At 43.9% G+C, this 24570-nt stretch overlaps 1 protein-coding gene across 1 annotated transcript in view; it reads left to right on the forward strand.

The window, feature by feature from the left end:
* Positions 1–356: 356 nt before the first annotated feature.
* Positions 357–24570, forward strand: part of LOC144763304 (myelin and lymphocyte protein-like) — a 194174-nt gene continuing 169960 nt past the window's right edge. Inside the window, exon 1 of the mRNA XM_078648771.1 lies at positions 357–564. Coding sequence (XP_078504897.1) covers positions 448–564 — 117 coding nt within the window. The 5' untranslated portion in view covers positions 357–447. The remainder of the gene's footprint in view (positions 565–24570) is intronic.

The raw sequence follows: 24570 nt of genomic DNA on the forward strand, positions 1-24570 counted from the left end.
AGAACGTTATTTTTGGTTGGCTTGACTCATGCCTGGACCTTTAAAATCAAGCCCGACCCTGGATCAGCCCTGGTTCAGTGTGCCCCATGAATTCTATGGCCTCCCCCCTCTAGGCCGTGGTATATGTATTTATTTTAGGTTAACGTATTTCTGTATTCGAAAAATATACGAACAGGTGCATGGATGCCTGTGTTCAGGGAAGTGTGCACTCCTGTACATTCCGATACAGGTGTGCCTCGAATTTCCTGATCTCATTACTGCTCGAGGCCGGGAAAAGGGCCGGCGAGATAAGCTGGGGAAACCGGTTCACTAGCCTCGCCTACAAGTGGCGCAGCAAACCAGGAGCGAGCAGAGTTATCAGCCAGAGCCTTTCTGCACCTTCAGTGTTCGCCCGAGGTGGTCAGCGCAGGTGTGTAAAGCCTCCCCAAGAAGCAGGAAAGTAGCAACATGGCGACTGGAACTGCCAACCCAGAAAATGTGTACGGGGATGTCAGCGCGGGCAGCTTACCCTCGGGATTCAAAGTCTGCCTTTCTCTACCAGACTTTCTCATGCTCACTGACTGGGTAAGTAGGCGCTATTTCCGTTCATTACACTCTCTGAAATGGTGGGGTGGCAAGTTTGCCACAGGCTCTCACGTAATATGGAAAAAGGGCAATGTCCCTATTTAAGTTATGCCAGAATTTGGTTGTAGGTGGCTCCTTACTACCCTGGGCCCCGGTTCCACTGATCTTGCTGCACTGTGGAATGCTACGACCTCGCTCTGGACAGCGGCAGGTGCTGCGCCTTCCTTTGCACGCTGAGGCGCCGATGGAAAGCAGAACGTGTTCGAGTGCTATGCGAGCAGCTGCAGGGGCTAAGAGACAAAACGTGTGAAAGTCAGCTGAGTCACAGCAAATGAATATAATATTGGAATGGGCTTTTAAACCACCTATTTATCTCCAGATGAAGACGACAGCGGTGATCACGCATTCACATAATACATCTCAGAATTGTGCAGAAGTGAAAATGTATTCGAAACATCTGTGCAGCACTCCCTTTCAAACCAACACTGTAGCGGCGGACACATGCTAGCAATTAAAATGGGCCCCGGCCCTATGGTTGGGTGGTAAATTACAGTCCTGATTGCCGTGCAGTGGGTCTTCCTACCTGTGTGCCCCCACCTGCTGCACCAATGACAGCTACCACGCCTCTGAAACTCAAAACGAAGATCAAATCGACATCTCATTGCTGCCTGTCTGTGCCAGATAATAAATCATGTGCATATGTGTTTCCCCATTCCAGACGTCTGGAGTGAAACAGCAAAACCCACTGAAGAGATATTTGGAAGCAAGCTTGTACAGTTTATTTAGTCGGAACGATGCCACTGTGATTTAACCCCTTAAGTGCAATCGGGAAAGTATATATAGAAGCATCCTAAGATTCACAACAAATCACTGCAATCTGGCTGCTAGTGCTAACACTCGCCGCTGACATCTGCTGCGATCGCCAGGTCAGTGTTTTAAATCCCGGGGGTTCAACTCATCAAGTCATCATTTCGAGGTTGACACACTGAAACCATTGAACCGGGTTGTATGAACACGTTTTGTACAGTACTTAAAGACGTACTAGCTTTTTCGTTTTTTACTACCAAAGCAGGGCAAGGTAGCCCATGTCTTTGCCCGCATAAGAGCCCCTGGGACTTTTGCAACGTCACTGCTTACCATTTACTCTGACGCTTTCAAAATGCGGTTAAAACGCTATTTCTCAAGTCATCGCTTAGCTATGGCTTCATCGGTCTTATCTCGAGAGACTCTCGCGCTATGGTGTGATTTAATTCGTTAGCGGTTATAGAAATAGTCATCCTGAACATAATAGCGAGTAAAATAATTGGAGCGACGATCTACCCTACCCCTGTTCCTCTGTAGAATGCAATAGAAAATAATAACTTGCCGTGAAAATATACCTTCTTCGTCTCCTAACCTGGAATCATGCAACCTGGAATGAAAGTTTTGCCTGGATAAGCCCAGTGTTTGGAGAGATGGTTGTCGCGCAGAAATGGTCACGCTGCTATCACTTAAGTATAAGCAGAGCCGCTGTATGCAGTGTGAAAAGTAGGGGGAACCCACAGGATCCCAGGTCCGGCAGCTATTTCTCAGGGAAACATGCTGAATTTGTCATGGTGTCATTTACCGACACCAGGACATAATTCAGCTGCGCCCCAAGTTGCCTGCTATCAGTTCTGAGCAGCAACCTGCAGGCAGCAAGGGGCTTTCTTATTTTCACTTTCAGGTGGACCCAGAACAAAAACCTAATTTAAAGGACAGTTGGCCCTCCTTTTGTTCAAGTATCATTCTGGCTGGGAGGCATTTGGAGCCTACACCTTGGATAATGCATAAGAAGGAAACAAAGCAATACCAAAGGGAATGATGGACAGAGCATTTGAGCAAATCAAACACTCACCCCCAGTCAACTGATCTGGGTTTATTCCATCACCATTCTTTAGCTCACTCCTCCACCCCAGTTCAGACATGGTCATATGCAAATAAGTCTGATCCTGTGCCTCATGGGAACAGTCCAGCCCGAACTGCCAAGCCATGTCTTCCCTGGACCCGAAACAAGCATCCTGGGACCGGTTTCGGATTCATAATCCTCATCAGCCAGGCTATCTTGAATCCAGTGGTAGAGTGAGCAAGGGACCCACCCCCGGTCCCAGGATGCTTGTTTCCGGTCCAGGGAAGACATGGCTTGGAAGTTAGGGCTGGACTGTTCCCATGAGGCACAGGGTCAGACTGATTTGCATATGCCCATGTCTGAACTGGGGTGCTGGAGTGAGCTAAAGAATGGTGATGGATTAAACCCAGATCAGTTGGCTGGGGGTGAGTGTTTGATTTGCTCAAACACTCCGTCCATCATCCCCTTTGGTATATATAAGAAGGAAACAAAGACACAGAGCTTGCTGTCACTTCATGAGTACTTAAGAGGAGATAGGTTTTTGACTTTGTTTAACACCATCTGTGAGAGATATGCCTGCACTTTAAGAATGCATGACTTATCTGTCTCAGTAAGTCATACATCTTTATTCAGTTAAAAAAAACCATAAAAGCGAACAGGATAAATATTGAAAACACGATAAAATACAGGTTCAGTGTAAAAGTATAAAATAAAATTGAGTACGCTTTACAGCATTTCATTACAATAAAATACAATTTGATTAAGACAAACCTGGGAAAACTAAAACCTCTAAATTGTCCATAAAAGGTCACAGAAAAGGTATGCTAAGTTACTCGGAATGTCAGTTCAGAAAAGAGTCAGACAAAATTATCAGTTGGTTTTACTTGGGGATACATAAAACCAGCATAGCATTTGAACAAAAAGCATTATAATAATTTCAACACATAAAACCTGTAAAATGAAATAGTTATAAACGATAAATTGTAAGATTAAGAAGGATCACTATTTAAAATGCAGTACAAGGATACCTAACGTTAAAAATGCTACAGTTATGTTGAGCCAATTCTATTTCTGAGAATTTCTAATTTTCAAAGCTCCACAGATAAAGCTAGATATAACAAAGCGACCATATTTTGATTCTAGAGACGGGATAAACTGACAGTATGACTTTTAACCCCTGATGACAGCAGGATGGGTCGGAGAAAAGACCTTCTGGATTGGGAATAAAACCTGCTGAAAAACATAAAAGTGAGCAATAGATTGTTTTGCGATTCCATCGCAGGGACAAAGGGGAAAACTGTAAAACCATGAACCCTGTTGAGGGTAAGCTACCAAAAAGTAAACAGTGTCTAACAGAGGCACAACTAGGGCTAATTTTTTTTTTTGGGGGGGGGCTATTAAAAATTACAGGAGCGGCTAATTGTTCCAGCAATAGGCAGAGAGGAGATGAAGGGATGGAAAAACAACAAAGCCTTGTTAACACATAAATGGTCTTTTAAAGTCCTTTGACGTACTCGGGTGCGGCTGCGATAATCTCAAAAACTGTCTGTGTGTCAGCCCGGGCAGCTGTCTCAGCCCGGGCTGACACACACGGCAGGAAGGGCTGAAGTCCTTTGAGTCCAATGGGCGTTGCACGCCTGGTGTCTAATCTAAAAGGGGTTAGGTGAAACTTATGGTCTATATTAGCAGATTTATCTGTCTGTATGAGTAATTTTACAATTATTGATTTACGTGGGACCGGCTTTTCTTTTATATAATTGTTTTACAGCGCTGCTCATCCCATTAAGGGGTGTCAGGGCGCTTTACATCAGACACAGAGGCACAGTAAATCATACAAGTCAGTAAATCAATGTATTAGAAATGTTACATAAAACAATGAGGGTTTTAAGATGTAGGAATCACTCATCATCCATACTTGTAGATATTATACATTAAGAGTGAATAAGAGAAATGCAAAGCCAGCACATGAAGTGTAACACAGTGATTGTGGTTCTCTGCATTAGCAAGACTTTATAACTTCCCAGAGGAACCCTTCCTTGCAATCTTAAAAGAACAACAGATTGAGGAAAAAACAATAAGGATCTAAACCCATGACTTACACTTTGTGTGTAGCTCCTATCACTGTGCCTTATTAGAAGGCTTACAATGTATGAACTGTGGAAGCAACACAATGATCTCAGTGTCCAAAGCAATAGCCCACTTACATATTTAAATCAAATACAAACTTGTGATCTACATGTTACACAATGTGCTCCACAGCAGGAACATTAACCCTCTATGCTACTTTATGAGTCAAAACGGTGGCTGGGAAAAACCCAGCACTCTCCCAGAAGTGCGTTAACAACATGAGTTATTTTACCACTATTATAATCCCCTCCAAATTACGAGGGGCCAACAAAGATTTCTGTAGCAGGTGTTTTAATCCAGTAAAATATTTTAAAATGCAAGCTCTTCTTGACTATTTAAGCTAGAAAATATTGACTTCCAGATACATCCATGTTGGTAATTTCTTTGCAGCAGATTGTTTTTATATTAAATGTATACATTGACTGTCAGACCCTGGTTTTCAAGCTCTGCCCCCTCGTGTCTCCACCCACTTTCCTCTTCCACCACTTGATCACCCATATATGGGTTCCCAGAGTAAATGTTTTCCAATTTCAGTACTAACTGTATGTATGCAATCATTCAACACTGGAGTTTTCCCCATAACTATGGATTTACCTCAATTGTCACACATTCAAAGAACAGGTACATAGTTTTCAAATTGCCACAAAAACAAATTTGTTTCTATCACAAATGGATCCACAATTACTAAGAAAAAATCACTACAGTTGCAAAGGAAAGGTTAATTGGCAGCCTTTCAGTAGCTGACTACTGTGTTCAGCTGTTACTCTCTGTTAATCTGGCACTGAGGAGGTGACACTTTGGCCCAGTCACCATTAAATGGTTAAGTAGAGAAATACTACTATGCTCCTTTGTTTTCTTTTCTTGTTGCCTAATTTGGTCAATTTAGATACATAATGTATTCCTCACTGCTGCTTAATTTCAGTGGGCTTGATTAAAGGTTGTAAGAGGAGGCAGACCCGGATGCAGAGGTCAGACCCGGGACCAGGGTTCAATTCCCGACGCGGCAGGGTCTTGAGTTCAAATTGTCCACGGACTCGATAATTCTCGCCTCGGTGCCTACTTGAATCATGGGTTCACACTCTGCAACTCTGGGCAATAGCTTGCTTAATCTCCCCTACGGACCCACCGCAATGGGATGCCTGGCTTTCACCTTGGGGATTCCCAGTAGGGGCTATCTCGCAGGGAAAAGCCAGGACGGGTTCCCAAAACAAGCGCCCTGAGACCTTACGGTGAAGGGCGCTATATAAGAACGTATGATTTACGATTTATTTACGATTTAACTTCAGGCTTCATCCTGGCAGCCAAATGGAGGCCTCTTCGGAAGACACCTGTCAGTGAATGGCTTTGTACATGTGAAACTCCTTGCGGCTGAAATTGAAGAAAACTTGTTTTAAGAGTAAAGCCTCGTGTTCACTGAGCGTGCCCGGCCCTGTTAATTGATCTGCTGCCATCATGCGGAGCTAACCCCTGGAATGTGAGCAGACATGTTTACTACACAAGGACCAGGGAGATCCCTCAGAGGGAACCTTTTTAACCATTTCTGCTTGAACCCACATAGGAAATGTAACTATCGTGTTGTTTATACGTAGATGTCAAGTGACCCTACCTGATGTGTAACATTCTCAGTCACTCCTGGATGTTTAGCCGACAGCACTGCAACATGGGACTCATCAGCCCATACTTACACAGTGAAAAACGTAACTACAAGCCCCAGAATGCAATGTGCTCGTGGTTTAAAAACAGAACTTAGTGAAAGCGACACGTAAGACCTAGGGACACCAGGTTGATCTTGAAGTGAGGTGAGAAGAGAGGGAGACAGGGAGAAGTGTATTTCCAAGCGAGGTTCTTGGCTATACCCGCACCCTTGGTCCCTGCAGTGGGAGCCTGTTAAGCTAGCTCAATCGAATCCTTATGTTAACGCGGAGGACTGATTAATCCATTGTATAAATCTGAGTGCCGGTTGCAGCTTCCAATTTTGGCAGATTTTCTCACCCTTTGTTGATAAAATGTCACTGAGTTGGGTATTAATTAGAAACTCGTTTTAGTGCTTAGAGGCAAGACAAATATGAACATTCTCTTCTTATTTTAGAAGGGTGATGTGAACTAGGTGTGTCAGGGGATTAGATCTACATGCCAAGAATCTTAAGTCAGCACAGGAGCCAACCTAATACATCACTGTAGACCACCTGTCACGTTCCACTGTTCAAAAATTCATAGTGCTCTGAGGCCACAATTGGGTGGTTAGCAGCGATCTATAGCCCGGCCCAGTTTTCACCTCCTTCAATATCTCATTCCACATTTACTGTTATGTTTTCGTCTGTTAAAGGACGGAAATGAGCCTGTGACCGTGTCCAAACTGGCCTGTTCTTCCATCGGGCATTTCCCCTGTGGGCTGGAGCCATAAGAGAACAATTTTTAAAGCCCAGGGCTGCTGCAGGTGCTTCTGTCACTATCCACAACTATTGGAGGTTAAATGCAACAGGCCCAGAGGGCTCGAGAATTGGTCTGGAGAGAGAGAGAGAGAGAGGACGAGGGAGAGAGATTTGAAAGGGAAAAGAGTTTATCGGATAGAAGAAGTGATAGATGATGAGCAGAAAGATAAAGATAGAGTGAGAAGAGGAAGGGAGCATATCTGGTTTGAGCAATTTTACCGGAGCAACTTCTGGGTTCCAGTCTGGCCCTGCTTGTAACTTACTGGGCTGGGAGTTAGGAATGTTGATAACAATCTGGCACACACCCTATTTCAGCAGAGGTGCCGCTTGGAGGCTTTAAAGCAGCTGGCAAACCTGAAATCAAAACCTGCAAGCTTAAGATAAATATATAGGGGCATATTAAGAACGGAGTTAAGATTATCGCCGCTTTAGCGGCAGGAAACTGCAACTAAAGTGGCGATAATGGGCTTGATAATATGCTGTCGAGAATTCCAATAGAAGCCCATGTTTACACCAGAGCATGGGCTTCTATGGGAAGTCACAAGGGCATATTATCAAACCCATTATCGCCGCTTTAGCGGCAGTTTCCTGCCGATGAAAGCGGCGATAATTTTAACTCCTTTTCTTGATAATATGCCCCATAGGTAGTGTACGATGGAGAAAGAGAGGGTATGTGCTGGAATCATGACTAGGCAGCCTTGGTATTTAACAACCCTGGCATTAATCAGCTCCCTCACATTTGACTCTTGAACTTAAAGGAAAAAAAGTAGGTACTTATATTTAGGACCTACCTTCCATAGAGAAAGCATTTTTTTCATTTTCCAATAACTTTGGCTTCAATTGATGAATCTTTGTGAAATTTTCAAAACTAGTTTGCCACTCACAACAGCTGTGTGAAAGTCTCAAAATGATCCATCAAGCAGGGGCAGAGAAAGAGTGGGGATTCCAAAACACATTTTCCCCATATTAATTTTCATAGGGACTTTAGACACAGCTGCAGCCCTAACAGCAGAAAGGAATTACACCAAATTTGGCAGAGAGGTAGATGTTGGTTCAGGAAAGTGCCGTTTTGTGATTTGCTGTAAATCCGTTTAGTAGTTTTAGAGAAATTAACAGAAATCCAAACCTGTATACATAGAGACACGAAGGATCCACAACCCCTCCCTATCTCATGCTGAGATCTGATTGGCTGCCAATACTTCAAACCAGGCAGTGTTGGAAAGCCATTTTGTCAATAAAAAAAACAAACGGGCAGGGTAGAAATACCCTGAGCCCCTAGACCTCTTGGGGAATTCCACAGAGACCCAGTAGATCCAAAAAAGCATTAAAAAAAAAAGAATTGGTGGGAGTTGTACTGGATCCGCAGATTCTGCAGAGATCTTTTTTTAAAATGAAGCGTGTCCTCCAGCGCTTCGTTAGCAATCACCCCCTGGTGTGCCAGGTCCTGGGTGCATGTTCCTAATGAAGGAAGGGGGCACATGCGCCCACCTCCTTGGGCTTATTAGGGCACTGGGGACCACCACCTCCCCATGGCTCATTTATTTAATAACATGGGTACTCTCGGACCCTCCCAGGTCCCCGGGGATGACAACCTCACTGGGGCCACATGCCAAACAGTAATTGTCGGACCCTTGGACTCCTATGCCCCAGGGCCCACCACCTATCTGGAACTAATGTATTAATATGGGGGGACCTCTTGGATCTCCCTGGGGACCAAAAGGAATATGTATTGGTGTGGCCTAAGCAACCCCCAAGCCCCAGGGGCCATCACCTTCCAGGGGCCATCTTCCATTTAAAAAATGGCTCACCTCTCAGGCTATTCTCATCCCCGGAGACCGTCACCTTCATGGGGAAGGCCCAAAGCAAAAGAAAGGAGGGGCGCTGTGTGGCCCCACTCCTGCACCCATAGGTGGCCCTGGGGACTACTAACACCAGGGCCAGCTCCTGCTATGTCCCGGGGTGCCCACTCACAGGACATAGCTGTTTGCTGTGGCTTAGCAGGAGGTGTACCGCTCTTACAAAGCCACAGCAAACACTCCACTTCCAGCAAGCGAGAGCATTAAAAAAAATGTCTCACTTGCTGGAAGCTGATCAGCATTGCTTTTACACAGATGGAGCTGCATGTTTAACAGCTCCCTATGTGTAAAAGAAAAGCCAGCTCCTGCACAAGTTGGGGAGCCGAGAGGGACTGCGGGGGCTTTCAGACTCCACCTGTTGTCCCAGTGGAGAGTGGGTACCCCGGAGGCACCCACTTTAAATGGCCAGGCCCCGGTGTATGGGGTCCGAAGGGCCAAATTCAGCCAGGGGAGGGGGTCCGCGCTTCACCGTCCTCCTTAGGACATGACCGGGCCATGGTGGATGAGTGTCCCTGGGGCTGAAATTAGCCTGAGGAGGGGCTGCATGGCCAACTTCCCTATTACTGGTATGCCGGTCCCCGGGGAATGTGGCCCCTCCCCTAAATAAAACAATTCAAAATAAATAAAAGGTCATGCCCCGGGGATGTGGTCCCCTGGGCCGAAATTGGCCTCCGAAGGGGGCTGCACGGCCTTCCTTCCCCATTTTGTAAAGGCCTGGCCCCAGGGGATGGGGTCCCCTGTGACCCAACCGGCGCAGAGAAGGGGAGAAAGTGACCCCCCTCTACTAATCAAAGACAAAATAGAAAGAAACGGGCTGGCAAGTTGCCGGTGGCTTCACACCCTGTTGCCACCACTTTGAAAACCTGCTTCTTGGCACACTACTGGTTGGGAGAAAATGTCCCCATGGCTGCTGAGGGTCCTTGGGGGCCCACAAGCCCTCCTGTTACCTCCAGTAAGTCCAACACAGCTGTATTCCTGAGAACTGGTTGGAGGCCAGCTCCCTTTGTTCACAGCTCTTCAAACATGACTACTAGTTAAAAAAGCCATAGAAATTCACTTCAAATACCAAAGGTTACTGGAATGTTATAGTTAGGAAATAGAATTTGAAACACCTTTGAAATTGACTGAAAAACCCAAAGGTTACATGGACATTATAGGTTTTAAAAAAACCTTGGAAATTCATTGAAAAAAACAAAGGTTACAAGGATGTTATAGTTAGGCTCAGATTTCACTCGCACAAAACCAGTAAAATTCAGTAGTTATAGTTACCTGTGCTAACTATAACTTACGCCACTGGATTGCACTGCTTATGACCTCACATATTACATCACTCATAACATGGTCAGTGACATCACTGATGACATCTCAAATGGCATCACTGCTGACATCATCCACAGAACCACTCACACACCCACTCACCCCATGCAACCTCTCGTACGGCCACACATCAACTCACATACCCATTCACAGAAACATACCAGTATTTATACACCCACTCACTCCTCCATAGAGACACTCACACTCTCAGTCACTCACTCATACATCATCTCACACAACCATTCACTCAACCATACAGCCACTTATATAACCAGTCACACTTCAGTACAGCCAGTCACATACCCACCCATACAGCTACTCACACGCCCACTTATTTACCTACACATTAACTCACACACCCACTCACTCACCCATACAGCCTCTCAACCCACCCATAAAAGTATAACACACTCTCTCACACACCTACACAACCATTTACATAACCATTCACACATCCATATTGTCAAAACCACGGGAACTCCTCAGGATCCAAGCGATGCTCGCAGGGGTCCACCTCTCGACATCCCCAACTTCAACAATAGAGTTACAGAGTTTTGGGGCAATCAAGTGAGGGATAGGAATTAGGGTGAGAACAGCTGGGAAAGGGAGACCTGCAACCAAAGAACAGATTAATTAAAACATGCTTGTTATCATAACTACTCTCATTAAGATCTAGAAGAGAAGGAGTACCCGTAACATAAGCTCAACCAATCAAGGAGTTCCTCAAATCTTACTACCTCAGGCATGATTTGTCGCACACAGAAGGAAGATAAACCTACAACACAAAATACACAGGTTATTCCACATTCACCATTCCTCTTGGTTATCAAACATCTCCAATTACTCATACATACCCTGGTTGTTCCATTCCTCTCTTATAACATCAAAACAAGAATTTCCTCCAGCAAACAAGGGAAGGAGAAGGTATCAGATCCCAGGGAAGGTACAGCTTTTCAGTCTCGATGGTACCCAATATTCAGGAAGTCTCTGATTAAAACGGCATGCCAATTGCTTCATTTGCTTAAACACGGTATCTCCTAAACAGCATAATACGATGGAACCAGAAACAGTTCTCCGTATATAATCGGGTAAGAAGGCCACAATAACGATAACAAATGTCTGAACTGACAATACCTTCAAAGACAATGGTTTAGGACAAGTGCTTGTTCCAAACTCTACTGCGCTGCACGCACCTCGGTAAAACTGTTGCTTAGTCACAGCCTTACCCGAAGCAGCGCTGCAGCAGACTGGATGCCTCACTCTCCGGTACGGCTCAGACGGTGCATGAACACAAAACAAACATACTCTGGTGCGGAATAGGACCGCAAGTCTGTAACGGGACAAGGAACGGCTCGCATATACAAAACGGCAGCCATAGAGGAAAGAGGATTCCCCTCCTTAGATCAGGACGGACATGTTCTTTCCACGACAACAGAATTACGCACATGCCACCATGGCATTCTGGGAAATGTAGTCTTTAGTGATACGTACATAACAATTGTCCATGACGCAGGTGCACAAGGTCATACCCTGGCACATACAAGCACTCTCCCATATAGTCATTCACACAATCACTCTTCATTACAATCATTCACACACCAACACACTTAACCAAACACTCACTGAAACAGCCAGTCAGTCATCCATACAGCCATTGACACAGCCAGTCAGTCACTGATACAGTCATTCAGACACACAATTATTGACCTACACAGTCACTCATACAGCCACTCACTCAGCAATAGTCACTCACACACCTACTCACTCACCACCACAGCTGCTCACACACCTACGTTACACCCATACAGTCACTCACACATCCACAAAATCACTCACGCACTCACTCATATACCCATAAAACCACTTCAATACCCACTCACCCACTTATACAACTGCTGACACAGTCACTCACTTACAGACCTAGTCAGAAATCTAGTCAGAAATCCACTTACTCACCCATACAGTCAGTCAGTCAGTCAAAAATCTTTATTCGATAAATCAATATAAAAAAAAGGCACGATACATAAAGAGAATACACACATTATACATACATACAAAGTTAAAAAAATCAGCATTTTTGTGTGTAAAAAACCACGTATCAAGGTCATTATAAAACAATACAAAAATAGAAACGACTTTTAAAATCATCATAAGTAACTCAAAGGATATGTCATAAAAGTCTAAAATACATCGTCATACCGCTAGCGACATAATTCTTAATATATGATAGTATTTTTTATAATAAAGTGCTAGGTGCAAAAGACCTCACAACGGTGTTGCCGATTTCGCATTCTCCATAAGTCTTTTCTTGGTACGCACCGCAGACACCAAAAAATTGGCTACACAAAAGACAATACTGGGATGATTTAACAGCTGCAGATAAAGAAATGCTGGTCTTACTTGCAGGAACCCAGCCTTTTTTAAAATTGGCACAAGATACTTCCTCCTTTCCACTTTGAAGTGGCCACAAAATAAGGTAAAATGTGTGGTATCTTGGATCGAAAAGCCATCACAGGTACATGGAGGAAGTTCATCAGGTTTACACCAAGTTGTGTACTGACCTAATATTAGATGAATCATATTGAAGCGAAAACGAGTTAGTAAAAACCTATGAAAAGGGCGGTTAACCAAAGTGAGATAAAATTCTGGACCTGAAGAGTTAGCAACCAGAGTGTGTGCTCTAACCAGAGGTTTTATCAACTCCTTTTCCTCTCTTGATAGTGACAGCCTCTTAAGCATATCACTCTTAGTTCTGACGATGTCATTCCGGGATATAGATTCCGGTGAGGAAAAGAGGTTAGGTCGACCCAGAGCGCTGAATCCATTTTTGACATAGGTCAACCATTTGATTTTATGGGCGTTGTCAAGTAGAAGACAATCTTTCAGAATGGCCTGGTTTAAAGATAATTCATTATTTAGCCAGATTTTAAGCCACATAATTAGAGGGGCCAAACGAATTTTGTCTGTGATAAAATCGGCCCCCAGTTCACAATGAATCGAATAAGATGGTGAAGACTGAGGTAAAGACAGTACTGATTTAAAGAATTTATTTTCAGAGACCTGAAGGCAATCTATTGTTCCATATCCCCATAATGAACAGCCATAGGTTGCAACAGACACGCACTTGGCGTTATAGATGACCATGAGGGCTGGGATTGGCCTAGCCCCCAGCCTTCTGCTGAAGCTCAAAATGGCAGAGGATGTTCTCACTAGGGCACTGTTTCTGTTTCTTATTTGAGGACACCAACTCCCCTTATCCTCAAACGTGATTCCTAGATATGGGAATGTCGAAACTCTTTGCATTTCCACGTTGCTACAGTAAAATGTTTGAACTTTCTTACAGCGTGCGCCTTTACCAACCACCATAGTTTGCGATTTTTTGGCGTTCATTCTAAGATCTAATGAAGCCATAAAGCGCCCAAAGGCATCCAATAGCCGCTGGAGTCCCAGTCCTGTACGGGCCAGGAGCATCGCATCATCCGCGTACAGGAGGACAGGGACACAGGTCTCTCCTATACGTGGTATGTTCGGTGTTGCTGTCACTAAATCGGATTCAAGGGCGTTAATATAAACAGTGAAGAGCAGGGGTGCCAAAATGCACCCCTGTCTGACCCCTCTTTTGGACTTAAAATGGCTCGTACGACGTCCCCCAGGGTCAACCCTAATGGAAGCACGGAGATCTGAGTGAAGATCAGCAAGAAGATTTACAAGTGCTCGATCAAGACCCAAATCTGCAAGGATATGCCACAATTTATTGCGATTCACGAGATCAAAGGCCGAAGATAGGTCCATGAACCCCAAGTATAACGACCCATCTTTGGCCCTAGTGTATTTATCCACTATCATCCGCAGATTAAGGCACTGGTCCATAGTGCCCCGTTTAGATCTAAAACCGTACTGCAGGTTGGATAAAACCCCTCGTTCATCAAGCCATGACTGGAGTCTTAAAAGGATGACCCTGCCCAAAATTTTTACTGACGAATCAATAAGAGATATTGGGCGATAGCATGCCGGGTCCACCCTGCTTCCCTTCTTAAATACTGGAATGATTACAGATTCCTTCCAAGAAGCCGGAATACTGGATCTAGTTAGAGCATTAAAAACACCACACAGCACCCTTGACCAGAGCTTAGGGTCCATTTTAAAAAAGTCAGCAGGGACTCCATCAGGCCCAGGTGCTTTGTTTTTTTGGGTCTGATCAATAGCCTTCTCTACCTCGAATACCTCAAAAACAACTCCCTGCGTCTCATAATCAAGAGGAAGACTGTCTAACACGTCTTCGACTAGGTTGCTCGAATATATGGCCTCAAAATGACCAATCCAATCACGATCCGGGATGTTTAGTTCAAGGGAGGCTTGGTCCTTGTCTGAAAAAAAGGGCTGATTAACTACCCTCCAAAAATCAGCACTATTTTTAACAATCTCGGGATCAGACAGATGTGACCAAGCTGTGTCCCTAATCTCCTTCTTTCTGTTTTCTTGGGCCTTATTATATAAGGATCTTAATGTGATTATTAATGGGCGGTCTTTAGGGACAGCTTTGAGGGCCTTGAGCAGAGCAGAATGGGCACTTGAGCAAGCATGATCAAACCATTGTTTCTCCCTGGGCTTGGAATGTTTTTTCATATTTGTCAGATTAGTGTCGATAGTTTTACAGATGTTCCCGAAGGCAAACATAACTTGAGAATTTGATGCCGTTGTATCTAAACATGTCAACACATCATTTTCAGTGGTATTAAGGACTGCGTGGAGGACATCCTCTGGTACAACAGAAGACCACTTCAATCTACGTCCCTGATCCTTTAACACCACATCTTGACTTCTATTTCCCCCTGTCCGACTCTGATTGAAAAAGGCACTAGGTAATAACTCCGCTACAACGGGGTTATGATCGCTGAATGCTGAGACCATAGTGCCATACAAAACCACCCTCTCTAAAATTTGACAAGACACAAATATATAATCAATTACAGTACCGTTGCCATTACCTTTAAAGGTAGGAGTTCTTGTGTCACTTTCCCTACAGCTAGATTCATACAGATTCCAAACATTTAGGTAATATTCAAGAGTCTCCCCCCTAGTAGAATGCTCAAAGTGTGAAAGTACGGAATACAAAGGCCCCTCTACTAAGGGATCTGTGCATAACTGATTGCAGGGATGAATGTTAAAATCACCTAAAAGAATAACTTCGAACTCATTAACCTTTGTTCTATAGACTGACAAAAAAGAATCAATAGTATCTAAATTCTGCCTAATGTCCTCATTAGGACTAGAATTATAAAAATTAATAAACAAAATATTCGAAAAAGAGGGAGGATTAAATTCCACAATCAAACAATTTTCGGCTCCAGAATTGTGATGTGTTAGCACCCCATTAAGAGATGATTTAAACAATGTTAGCAAACCCCCCCTTGGTCTGCCTGCCCTTTCCCTGATAGCGGGTAAAGAAAAATGAGTATATCCATCCAAAGAAAAACTATTAGTTAAATCCCAAGTTTCCTGGAATGCAAGAATATCAAAGGACTTTAGTGTATTAATCCATTCATCGTTCCCTGCCTTAGCCCTAATGCCGGCAATGTTCCAGGTCACTATCCGACAATGTTCATTTAGGGAACCCCCATTGGTAGACAGTCAATCATTGTCGCTTAGGGATGAAAGACGTGCAAACCGATTAAACAGAGGCAAAACAGGGGGAGATTGTGGGTTGGGTCTACACAGATTATAACAGTAGGAGTCCATGTTCACCGAAGGTTGATGTTCCTGATACATCCCCGGAAAAGAGACCTGCCTGTTTAAAGGGAGAGCCAGGGTTTGTTGACCAACATGAGGGTTTGGAGTAAGAGTCATGTTCAAATGATTATAAAAATACCCCAACGGACGCACACTTATGTTATCCTCAGTGACTGGTAAAGAAGCCGCCCTTAACAAAACAGTTGCGACGTGCTGCGGGTGTCTTAGATTTACAATAACACAGTCGCCTCTGGATGATTTTCTTGAGGTGCCAATCCAGTCAACCCTGCGCACTGACAATATGTCGTTGCAAAAAGCGGTGGGAAACCCACAAAATTTATTTAGCCAAGCAATGACTTTATTGCCTAGTGAGCTGGTCAGCTCATCACATGCCTCAAAAGAGTTTGGATCTACAGGAGGGACGTTTGTTAGGACCACTGTATATGGTGCACAATCAGGGGGTAAGTTAACAGCAGGTTTTCTCCTCCCCATAGCCCTCCCCGAACCACTTTCACCTGCCTTACTAGGGGCTGTTTTCATCTGTAGAGTGGGGGCTATGGTAACAGGCTTTAAATGGGGTTGAGCAGGATTCACACGAGTGACAGAATGTCCCAGAGATGTACCTTTGGCCCCCTTACCGCTATTCGAACCAGAAACGGCTGCCGTTGCAGATGTCTCTGGTCCAGTGGTTGGAGGTGGCTTAGTCTGTGACAAGTGTGTGGATAGGAGGCACCCAAGTCTGGAAACCTCTTTGGAAACTTGGTCTAATTTGTAATCAACCCCCTTCCTGTCTGCAACAGCACCCTCACAGAGGTCACTCTGACTAACATTCGTAGTGTTTTCGGTGTTCAATGGGGCTGGTGGAGATAGTAAACTGCTCAATCTGGCTACCTTTTTTGTGACCATATCGACTTTTGCTATCAGAGGTTTAAACATAAGCTCCATCTTAGTGGTCATCATGTCGGCCAGCAGCTGAAGCTGATCGTTATTCACAGCTCCTTGAGCTCCCTCATTACTATCAATGTTTGTTACCTCTGCCCTAACAGACTGAGACTGAGAGGTTACAGATTTCTTTTTACGTTGTCCCCCACGCTTATTGATCAATTTTCTACAAGCCCTAACTGGGCGGCGAAACAAAGATGGAACAGCAGTAGGAGAAGATGATATTACAACATTGCTATCAAGAATATCAGGAATATCCGCCGAAGAAGAGGAGGAAGAGGAGGCAATGTCAGTGTCCAAAACAACGGGGGGAGGAACGCATAGAACACTTTCATTTCTGTTATCAATATCGAGATTGTCTACAGCAATAACAGCTGCTGAGGGCGAAGCAGGAGGGCTACTCCGGCCTAGCGACTGACGGCGGTCAGAGTTAATCTTTGTCACCATCTTGACCATATAATTATCCATAGTCCCGGCTAAGGCAGGGGTGTTGGCAGGGCGCAGTTTTGCCATTCACTCAGTGGACAAGCTTGTTATTAATAAAAATGTTACAAGAAAAGGTAGCTAAACACTCACTGCGAGTTTGTTACAATCCATGGGCGAAACTGCCAAGGGTCGTGGCCCTGCCCTGCCTCCTCCTGCCCCGGACGGCCACAGACGGCCCGCCCTTGTCCCGGGCTTCTCACGGACAAGGGAGCAAGAGTTCCTTTATGCGCCCCCAGGCGCTTCCTGCTTGCCTGCGCGGCGGCGCGGCGTCGTCCTTGCCGCAGGGGGTGATGGGAGTTGTGGTTTGCAGGTCGGCGGAGCCCAGCCCGGCCACAGGATACACAGCGGAGCCAAGCCCGGCCCTCTTGTCACCAGGACGCAGGTCGCAGGTCGGCGGAGCCCAGCCCGGCCACAGGACACACAGCGGAGCCAAGCCCGGCCGTGTGTGAGTCCCTCCGGTATTTTCGCCTCCCACTAGCTCCCCTCGCAAGAGCTCCTTTATGCGCCCCCAGGCGCTTCCTGCTTGCCTGCGCGGCGTCGTCCTTGCCGCAGGGGGTGATGGGAGTTGTGGTTTGCAGGTCGGCGGAGCCCAGCCCGGCCACAGGATACACAGCGGAGCCAAGCCCGGCCCTCTTGTCACCAGGACGCAGGTCGCAGGTCGGCGGAGCCCAGCCCGGCCACAGGACACACAGCGGAGCCAAGCCCGGCCGTGTGTGAGTCCCTCCGGTGTTTTCGCCTCCCCATACAGTCACTTATGCATGTACTCACACACCCATGCAGCCACTTACACACAGATACAGTCAGTCAAACACCCACTCAGATCACACATGTTAGAGATGATATCACTCATTAGTAGTACAATTAGTATACTAATCAAACTTTTATAGTAGAATAGTATATATGTTTAGCACCCATAAACTCTTAAAACACTCACTTGAAGATGTCATCAGTTATGTCATTTGATCTGTTATCTGTGGTGTCTTCATTGATGTCACTGACTATGTCATGAGTGTTGTAATATGTGAGGTCATTAATAGTGCATTGCGGTGTCGAAAGTTGTAGTTAGCTCACATAACTGCTAAATTTCAATGTTTTTTTAGGTATGAAATCTGAGCCTAACTATAACGTCCCAATAACCTTTGTTTATATATATATATATATATATATATATATATATATATATTCACTGAAAAAAACATAGGTTATAGACCATATATAGTTAGGAATTAGCATTTACAAAACCTTGAAAATTCACTGAAAAAACCATAGGTTATAGACCATATATAGTTAGGAATTAGCATTTAGAAAACCTTATTTTACTCACACAAAACCATTGAAATTCCATATATAGTTAGTTGCACTAACTATATATCGCGCACCCGCAATCCACTGCTGATGATGTCACATATTACATCATTCATGACATGGTCAGTGACATCACTGATGACATCACTGATGACATCATCTAGTGTCTGTGTGTTTTTGTAAAGTTTAAATACGTTTTACATATTGAAGAATGACTGGATGGATGGAAGACTGAGTGTGTGTGTGGCTGGCTGGGAGGTGTGTGACGCTGTGCATATCGTTATTGTTATTGTTAGTGAGGTTTTGTATCGCGCCTAATCACCTGCAGGTCTCTAATCAATGTGTACTTGTATCAGTGATTGTATAAGAGAGTAAGTATGTGTTAGTATATGTGTGAAAAGTATGGTGTTCTGTGTTTAACTATAGATGAGGAAATCGAAGTGTGATTGATTCTTCACAGGACTGACTAGGTGTATGAGTGCATATGATAGTGTTCTAATAATAACTGACTGTATGTATGAGTAATTGTATGGGTGAATGAGTGAATGTGTGTGTAGACGTACGAATCAGTGAGTGCGTATGTAGTAACTGGTATTGGTGTGTCATGATGTCATCAGTGATGTCATTTGAGATGTCATCAGTGATGTCATTTCAGATGTCATTAGTGATGTCATCAGTGATGTCACTGAAGTATGGTGTTCTGTGTTTAACTGTATAGATGAAGAAATGGAAGTGTGATTGATTCTTTACAGGACTGACTTGGTGTGTGAGTAACTCCATGGATGAGTGGCAGTGTGTGACTGTCTGCATAGGTGTATGAGTGCATATTATAGTGTTGTAATAATGAGTGACTGTATGTATGAGTGATTGTATGGGTGAATGAGTGAATGTGTGTGTAGACGTAGGAATCAGTGAGTGCGTATGTAGTAACTGGTATTGGTGTGTCATGATGTCATCAGTGATGTCATTTGAGATGTCATCAGTGATGTCATCAGTGATGTCATTTGAGATGTCATCAGTGATGTCATCAGTGATGTCACTGACCATGTCATGAATGATGTAATATGTGACATCATCAGCAGTGGATTGCGGGTGCGCGATATATAGTTAGTGCAACTAACTATATATGGAATTTCAATGGTTTTGTGTGAGTAAAATAAGGTTTTCTAAATGCTAATTCCTAACTATATATGGTCTATAACCTATGGTTTTTTCAGTGAATTTTCAAGGTTTTGTAAATGCTAATTCCTAACTATATATGGTCTATAACCTATGGTTTTTTCAGTGAATTTCATTGGTTTTTTAACAGCTAATATCTGTAGCTGTAAAATGTATTCTTCTTTAAATCCAAAAATATATTTTATATGTTTATTAATAATTTTTTTTTTAAATATTTTTTTTCTTCGTTCCCGCTTCGTGAATCGGGAAGCTTCCCGTTAGCTGACCTTGATGCCGCGAAATAGACCGCGAGCCGGTAAACGTTTCTTTACCGCAACTGCCGCGTTAGAAAACAACATCGTGACGCCTCCCGTCCGCATGACGTTTCGCGTTGTCGCGTGATACGTCATATGACGTGCTACGTTAGCGAACTGGTACGCTTACCGAGTCGCAAAGCACAGGTTTCTGGAAGCAAACAGGGAGGCCCTGCAAAGCGCTTAACGTAAACACAGCAGGTCATGTGACTTGGTAATAACACTTTTCATTGGTTCATTTCACTTTTGGTTTCCTAATGATGTAAGACTAGGTCATATAATCTAAAATGAACACTTTTCATTGGTTGAGAACTATTGTTTTTCCCAAATGATGAAAATCCCTCCTTCTTTCCTCACTCTGACTTTCATCATTGTGAGAGAAAGACCCTTTGTTACCAGTGAGCAATGGCTTCTTTAGTAGCTTCAGCTGGTGCTTCCCCACCACCTCCACCACATCCAAGGAAGAGTGGACCACCTGCTCAAGTTATAATTCAGCAAGAAGAGGAAGAAGAGGAACAGGACGACGAGCACGAAGAGAGGCACTTTTTGCCTGAGGAGCCCAGGACGTCTCACCGGAAAGAAAACTTCATTTGGCAATTTTTTAAAATTCCCAAAGGTCAGAAAAAAGTAAATGCAAGATACGTAACTTGCCTTATATGTCAAGATAGACTGTCCAGAGGGACCGACAAAAAATACAGTTTCGGAAACTACACAATGCATCGCCATATGACTAGGTGGCATCCTAACAACTACAGTGCTGCACAGTTTCGTAACGACCTAGATAATCTCCCTATTATGGCCAGAAGATCTGTTGTACCGGAAGTAACGGGACCAGAGGGCAGGGAGATGGTGCCAAATATTCAAACGAGATTTCATGAAGTAAAACACGTCTGCGTACATTGCAATGGATTCATTTGCTACGGAGAAAGAAGCATCACTCTGATCAACAGAGCTATTGACTATCATATGCAAGTTTGTACGAAACGCCCCAAATAATAAATACTTTTTTTTTGTTTTGTTGCTCCTGTTGAGCCCTTTACAATGAATCGTTTTCATTGCCCCCTGCAAGAAAAACCCCAAAAAATATAAAACTGTTCAGAAAAATTCAAAAAAAGTAAAAAAATGTTCAGAAAAATAATAAAAAAAATATAAAACAACAAAAACAATAAAAAAAAAGTTCTTTTCAGAACTACCTCCCCGTTATTAAAAAATTGGTACAATATTTGGAACTGTGCCAACCTCTATTTCTCGTAGTTCGCTTCCCAGTTCGCTCGCCGGTACTCGAACCGGAAGTGAACCAAAAATTTTTTTTAAAAAAAAGAACAGTAAGTATAAGGGAAGGAAACAGACACTTATGTTAAAAGAAAGACAGCTATAGGGGAGTAAACTAGAGATACTATTACCCGTAATCCACTGCTGATGATGTCACATATTACATCATTCATGACATGCTCAGTGACATCATCAGCAGAGGATTGCGGGTTTTTTGGCAACGTGCCTTATCCACGGTTTAATAACGCTGCCTTTTGCTTTATATAAGTTTTCAAATTGTATGAAATATATACCAATAGGTCGTTATGAACCTTTAGGTAGTGCTTTTCTTCATGAGGTCTGGTCGCTTCCATACACATACAGATGTTTCAAAGATGATCAAGAAGTTTATCTGAATGGAGAGGAATGCACTGAGACGCCAGATCATTCACTAATGTGTAGGCACATACAGTTACACGGTTCATGCAACAAACACCGACCAAATATGGCTTGCGTATTGCAAGGCACGCCAGTTCCTGCTATCATCCCCACGTTCAAGTTGTTGGAAAATGGTAGTTATTTGATGCTCAATAATGAAGATTGTTCTGGGTTAATTAAAAGTATTCCTTTTATCGTAACAGTAAGTGAACGGGTTATTTGCTGCAGAAATGTTCTATTTCCTCCCACACATGAACATAGGGAGTTTTCAATCTGGCCACAAATACCAACCTTGGGAGCAGATTTCAACGGCATGGCAAGAATAAGAGCTCTTTTGTCTCAAAGAGAGGTGGCCTTGAGTTCGGCCCGTGAAACTTTCGTGCTTCACATAGCGAACACCCGTACAGAGGTGCAGACCCTTTTAAATACAGATTTGCCTTTCCATTTCAGCAAGATGGTTCGGACTATCTTTAACGCGTCCTCCACAAAGGGCCTGGCGCACATTTTTAAAGTTGTTACCAGCGGTCTCGTGACTTCATTTGAGAAAATCTTTGGAGTCATCCCTGCTTTCTTTCATTCTATTTTTTTCCACTGTGCTTCGTGGATTCCCATTTTTACTTGCATTACCAGCGGACGCTCTTGTGCTTTTTTACATTTTTAAATATGGATGTCCCTCCTGTGCAAGCTCCCGCCCTGCAGCTGCTGACACTGTTCCGCAATCGCATGCTAGAATATTATGGCACAATGCCGTTGGCGATATTAAGCACGGCATATGGATTATCTTTTCGATTCTCCTACTTCACCTGTGTCCAGCCTGTATTTCACTGCCTGACCTGTGATTTCGATTGGGCCATTGATTTGTGTCTCTGCGGACCGGTTTCTCCTGACGTCGACTTTAATCAGCTGATGACTCCTATCATTACTCACGAGTTGGTTTGTCCTGGCGAAAGGATTATGGCTGTGGCATTGATGCATGGACTAATTGGTCCCTGGAATTTACTGGCGGCAACACAGTCTTTCTTGGAACAGAGCTTTCTTGAAAACCCACCGAGCTGTCCTCTGATGGTGATAGAGGATCCGGTGCTGGGAGAGCACGTATGTTCTTTTCCGCTTTTAAATTGGATGGCTGAACTCTTTTCGGATGAAGACGGTGACTTCCTATTGGAGGCTGTTGCAGCTTATTTTGCATACACAGTTATGTCATAGACCTTTTTCATGTTTGATATGCTGAGTACTAGCATTTCATTGACAATTCATTGACTTATTTGTCAAGTTTTTATTATTTAGCTTGCCTATTGGCTTAAGACTCGATAAAGTACTTGGCTGTTTTATTTTTCTTTAGCATTAAATTTTCCTAGTTTTTAATGTTTTACCTTGCGGACCGTCCACATATAAAGTTGCAATCTGCTCTCATGAGATGGCACTTCTATTATCTTATTCAGTTCGTTTCCGGATCATGGGGAGGTGTCATCTAGGTCCTGGATATCTTTACACCGTGTTAAGTTAGCATGGGCTCATTACCGGTTTAAACGCCATTTTTCCTTTTTTGCAACTTCTGCACACGACACTTAGTTGTTGCTTTAGCTTTCAACCTAGTAGTTCATCGTGGTTTACATGAGAATAATATGTTATTGCTCTACTATCTGCTTTGCTTGTTAAACTATATCTGTACAGCGAGTGCTGAAGTTTCAAGAACAACACGATACAGAATTGTTATGAGGTCTGATCTCCACGACTTCATACTCATAACATAAGTGCAGCTTCTGCCAATTCTGGGCATGAGGCGGGTTTTATATTGCTTTGCCGAACACACATACACAACAGTTGATGCGGTTCACATGAAGAGAGAGCTGGTGTATGCTGATGTGATTCCTTCAAATCTAAGACACTAAAGTATGGGCACGTACTAAACCAACACAAACAGACCTTCTTAGCAAATAATATAATATGTGTATTAGGGAGGGTGAGATATAAGCAGCCGCGGGCCGTGGAGGGAGTTACGGTGGGGCAGGGAGGCGGGGAGGGGGAGGGGCAGGGTGGAGCCCTCTCCACCCTGCCCCTCCCCCTCCCCGCCTCCCTGCCCCACCGTAACTCCCTCCACGGCCCATGGCTGCTTATAAGTGTTGCTAACTCTTATTCATTTACAGCATGTTAACATACTGTCACCATTCGCTTTTTATGTACTAGTAACTATGCTGGTAATTTTGCTACTGATAATATGTGTACTTGTATTATCTAAGATACTACGCCTGAGAAGACGGCATTAGTAAATAAACATTTCAAATACACATGTGTTCTTCTTAACTCCATGTTCTGGTTTCTAAGAAATATATAACGACCGACTGTTCATGAGTTCCATGTATCCTGAGGTACTATAAGTTCATATTCTGGATTGTCTAAACATTGAGAGTTTGTTATATCCAATGTGACACTGTACCTAGCTTGCTAAGGGGTTTTTGATTACTAAGGTGAGTTTTGGGGCACCCTAATTCGCCGAGGTTCCAATCCTCTGTCCACAGTTCTGTGTGAGAACAGAAACCCTGCGACAGGGGCCCCCCCGACCCTTGCTGGAGCTTCATCACACTTGCGATACAACTCCAGCAATGCGCCACCTTTACGGCACAGATACATCACGCATCTGTGCTGTTTTTGCCCCATGATGCGCCGCATTGTAAATGCAGCACACCATAGGTGACGGAACAGCGGCACAGAATGACTAACACATCCCTGGTGATGCGCCAGTCATCATAAATCTATCCCTATGCTTCTTATCTTGTTAGAGA

This window comes from Lissotriton helveticus, chromosome 6 (assembly GCF_964261635.1).
Source record: "Lissotriton helveticus chromosome 6, aLisHel1.1, whole genome shotgun sequence".
NCBI lineage: Eukaryota > Metazoa > Chordata > Amphibia > Caudata > Salamandridae > Lissotriton > Lissotriton helveticus.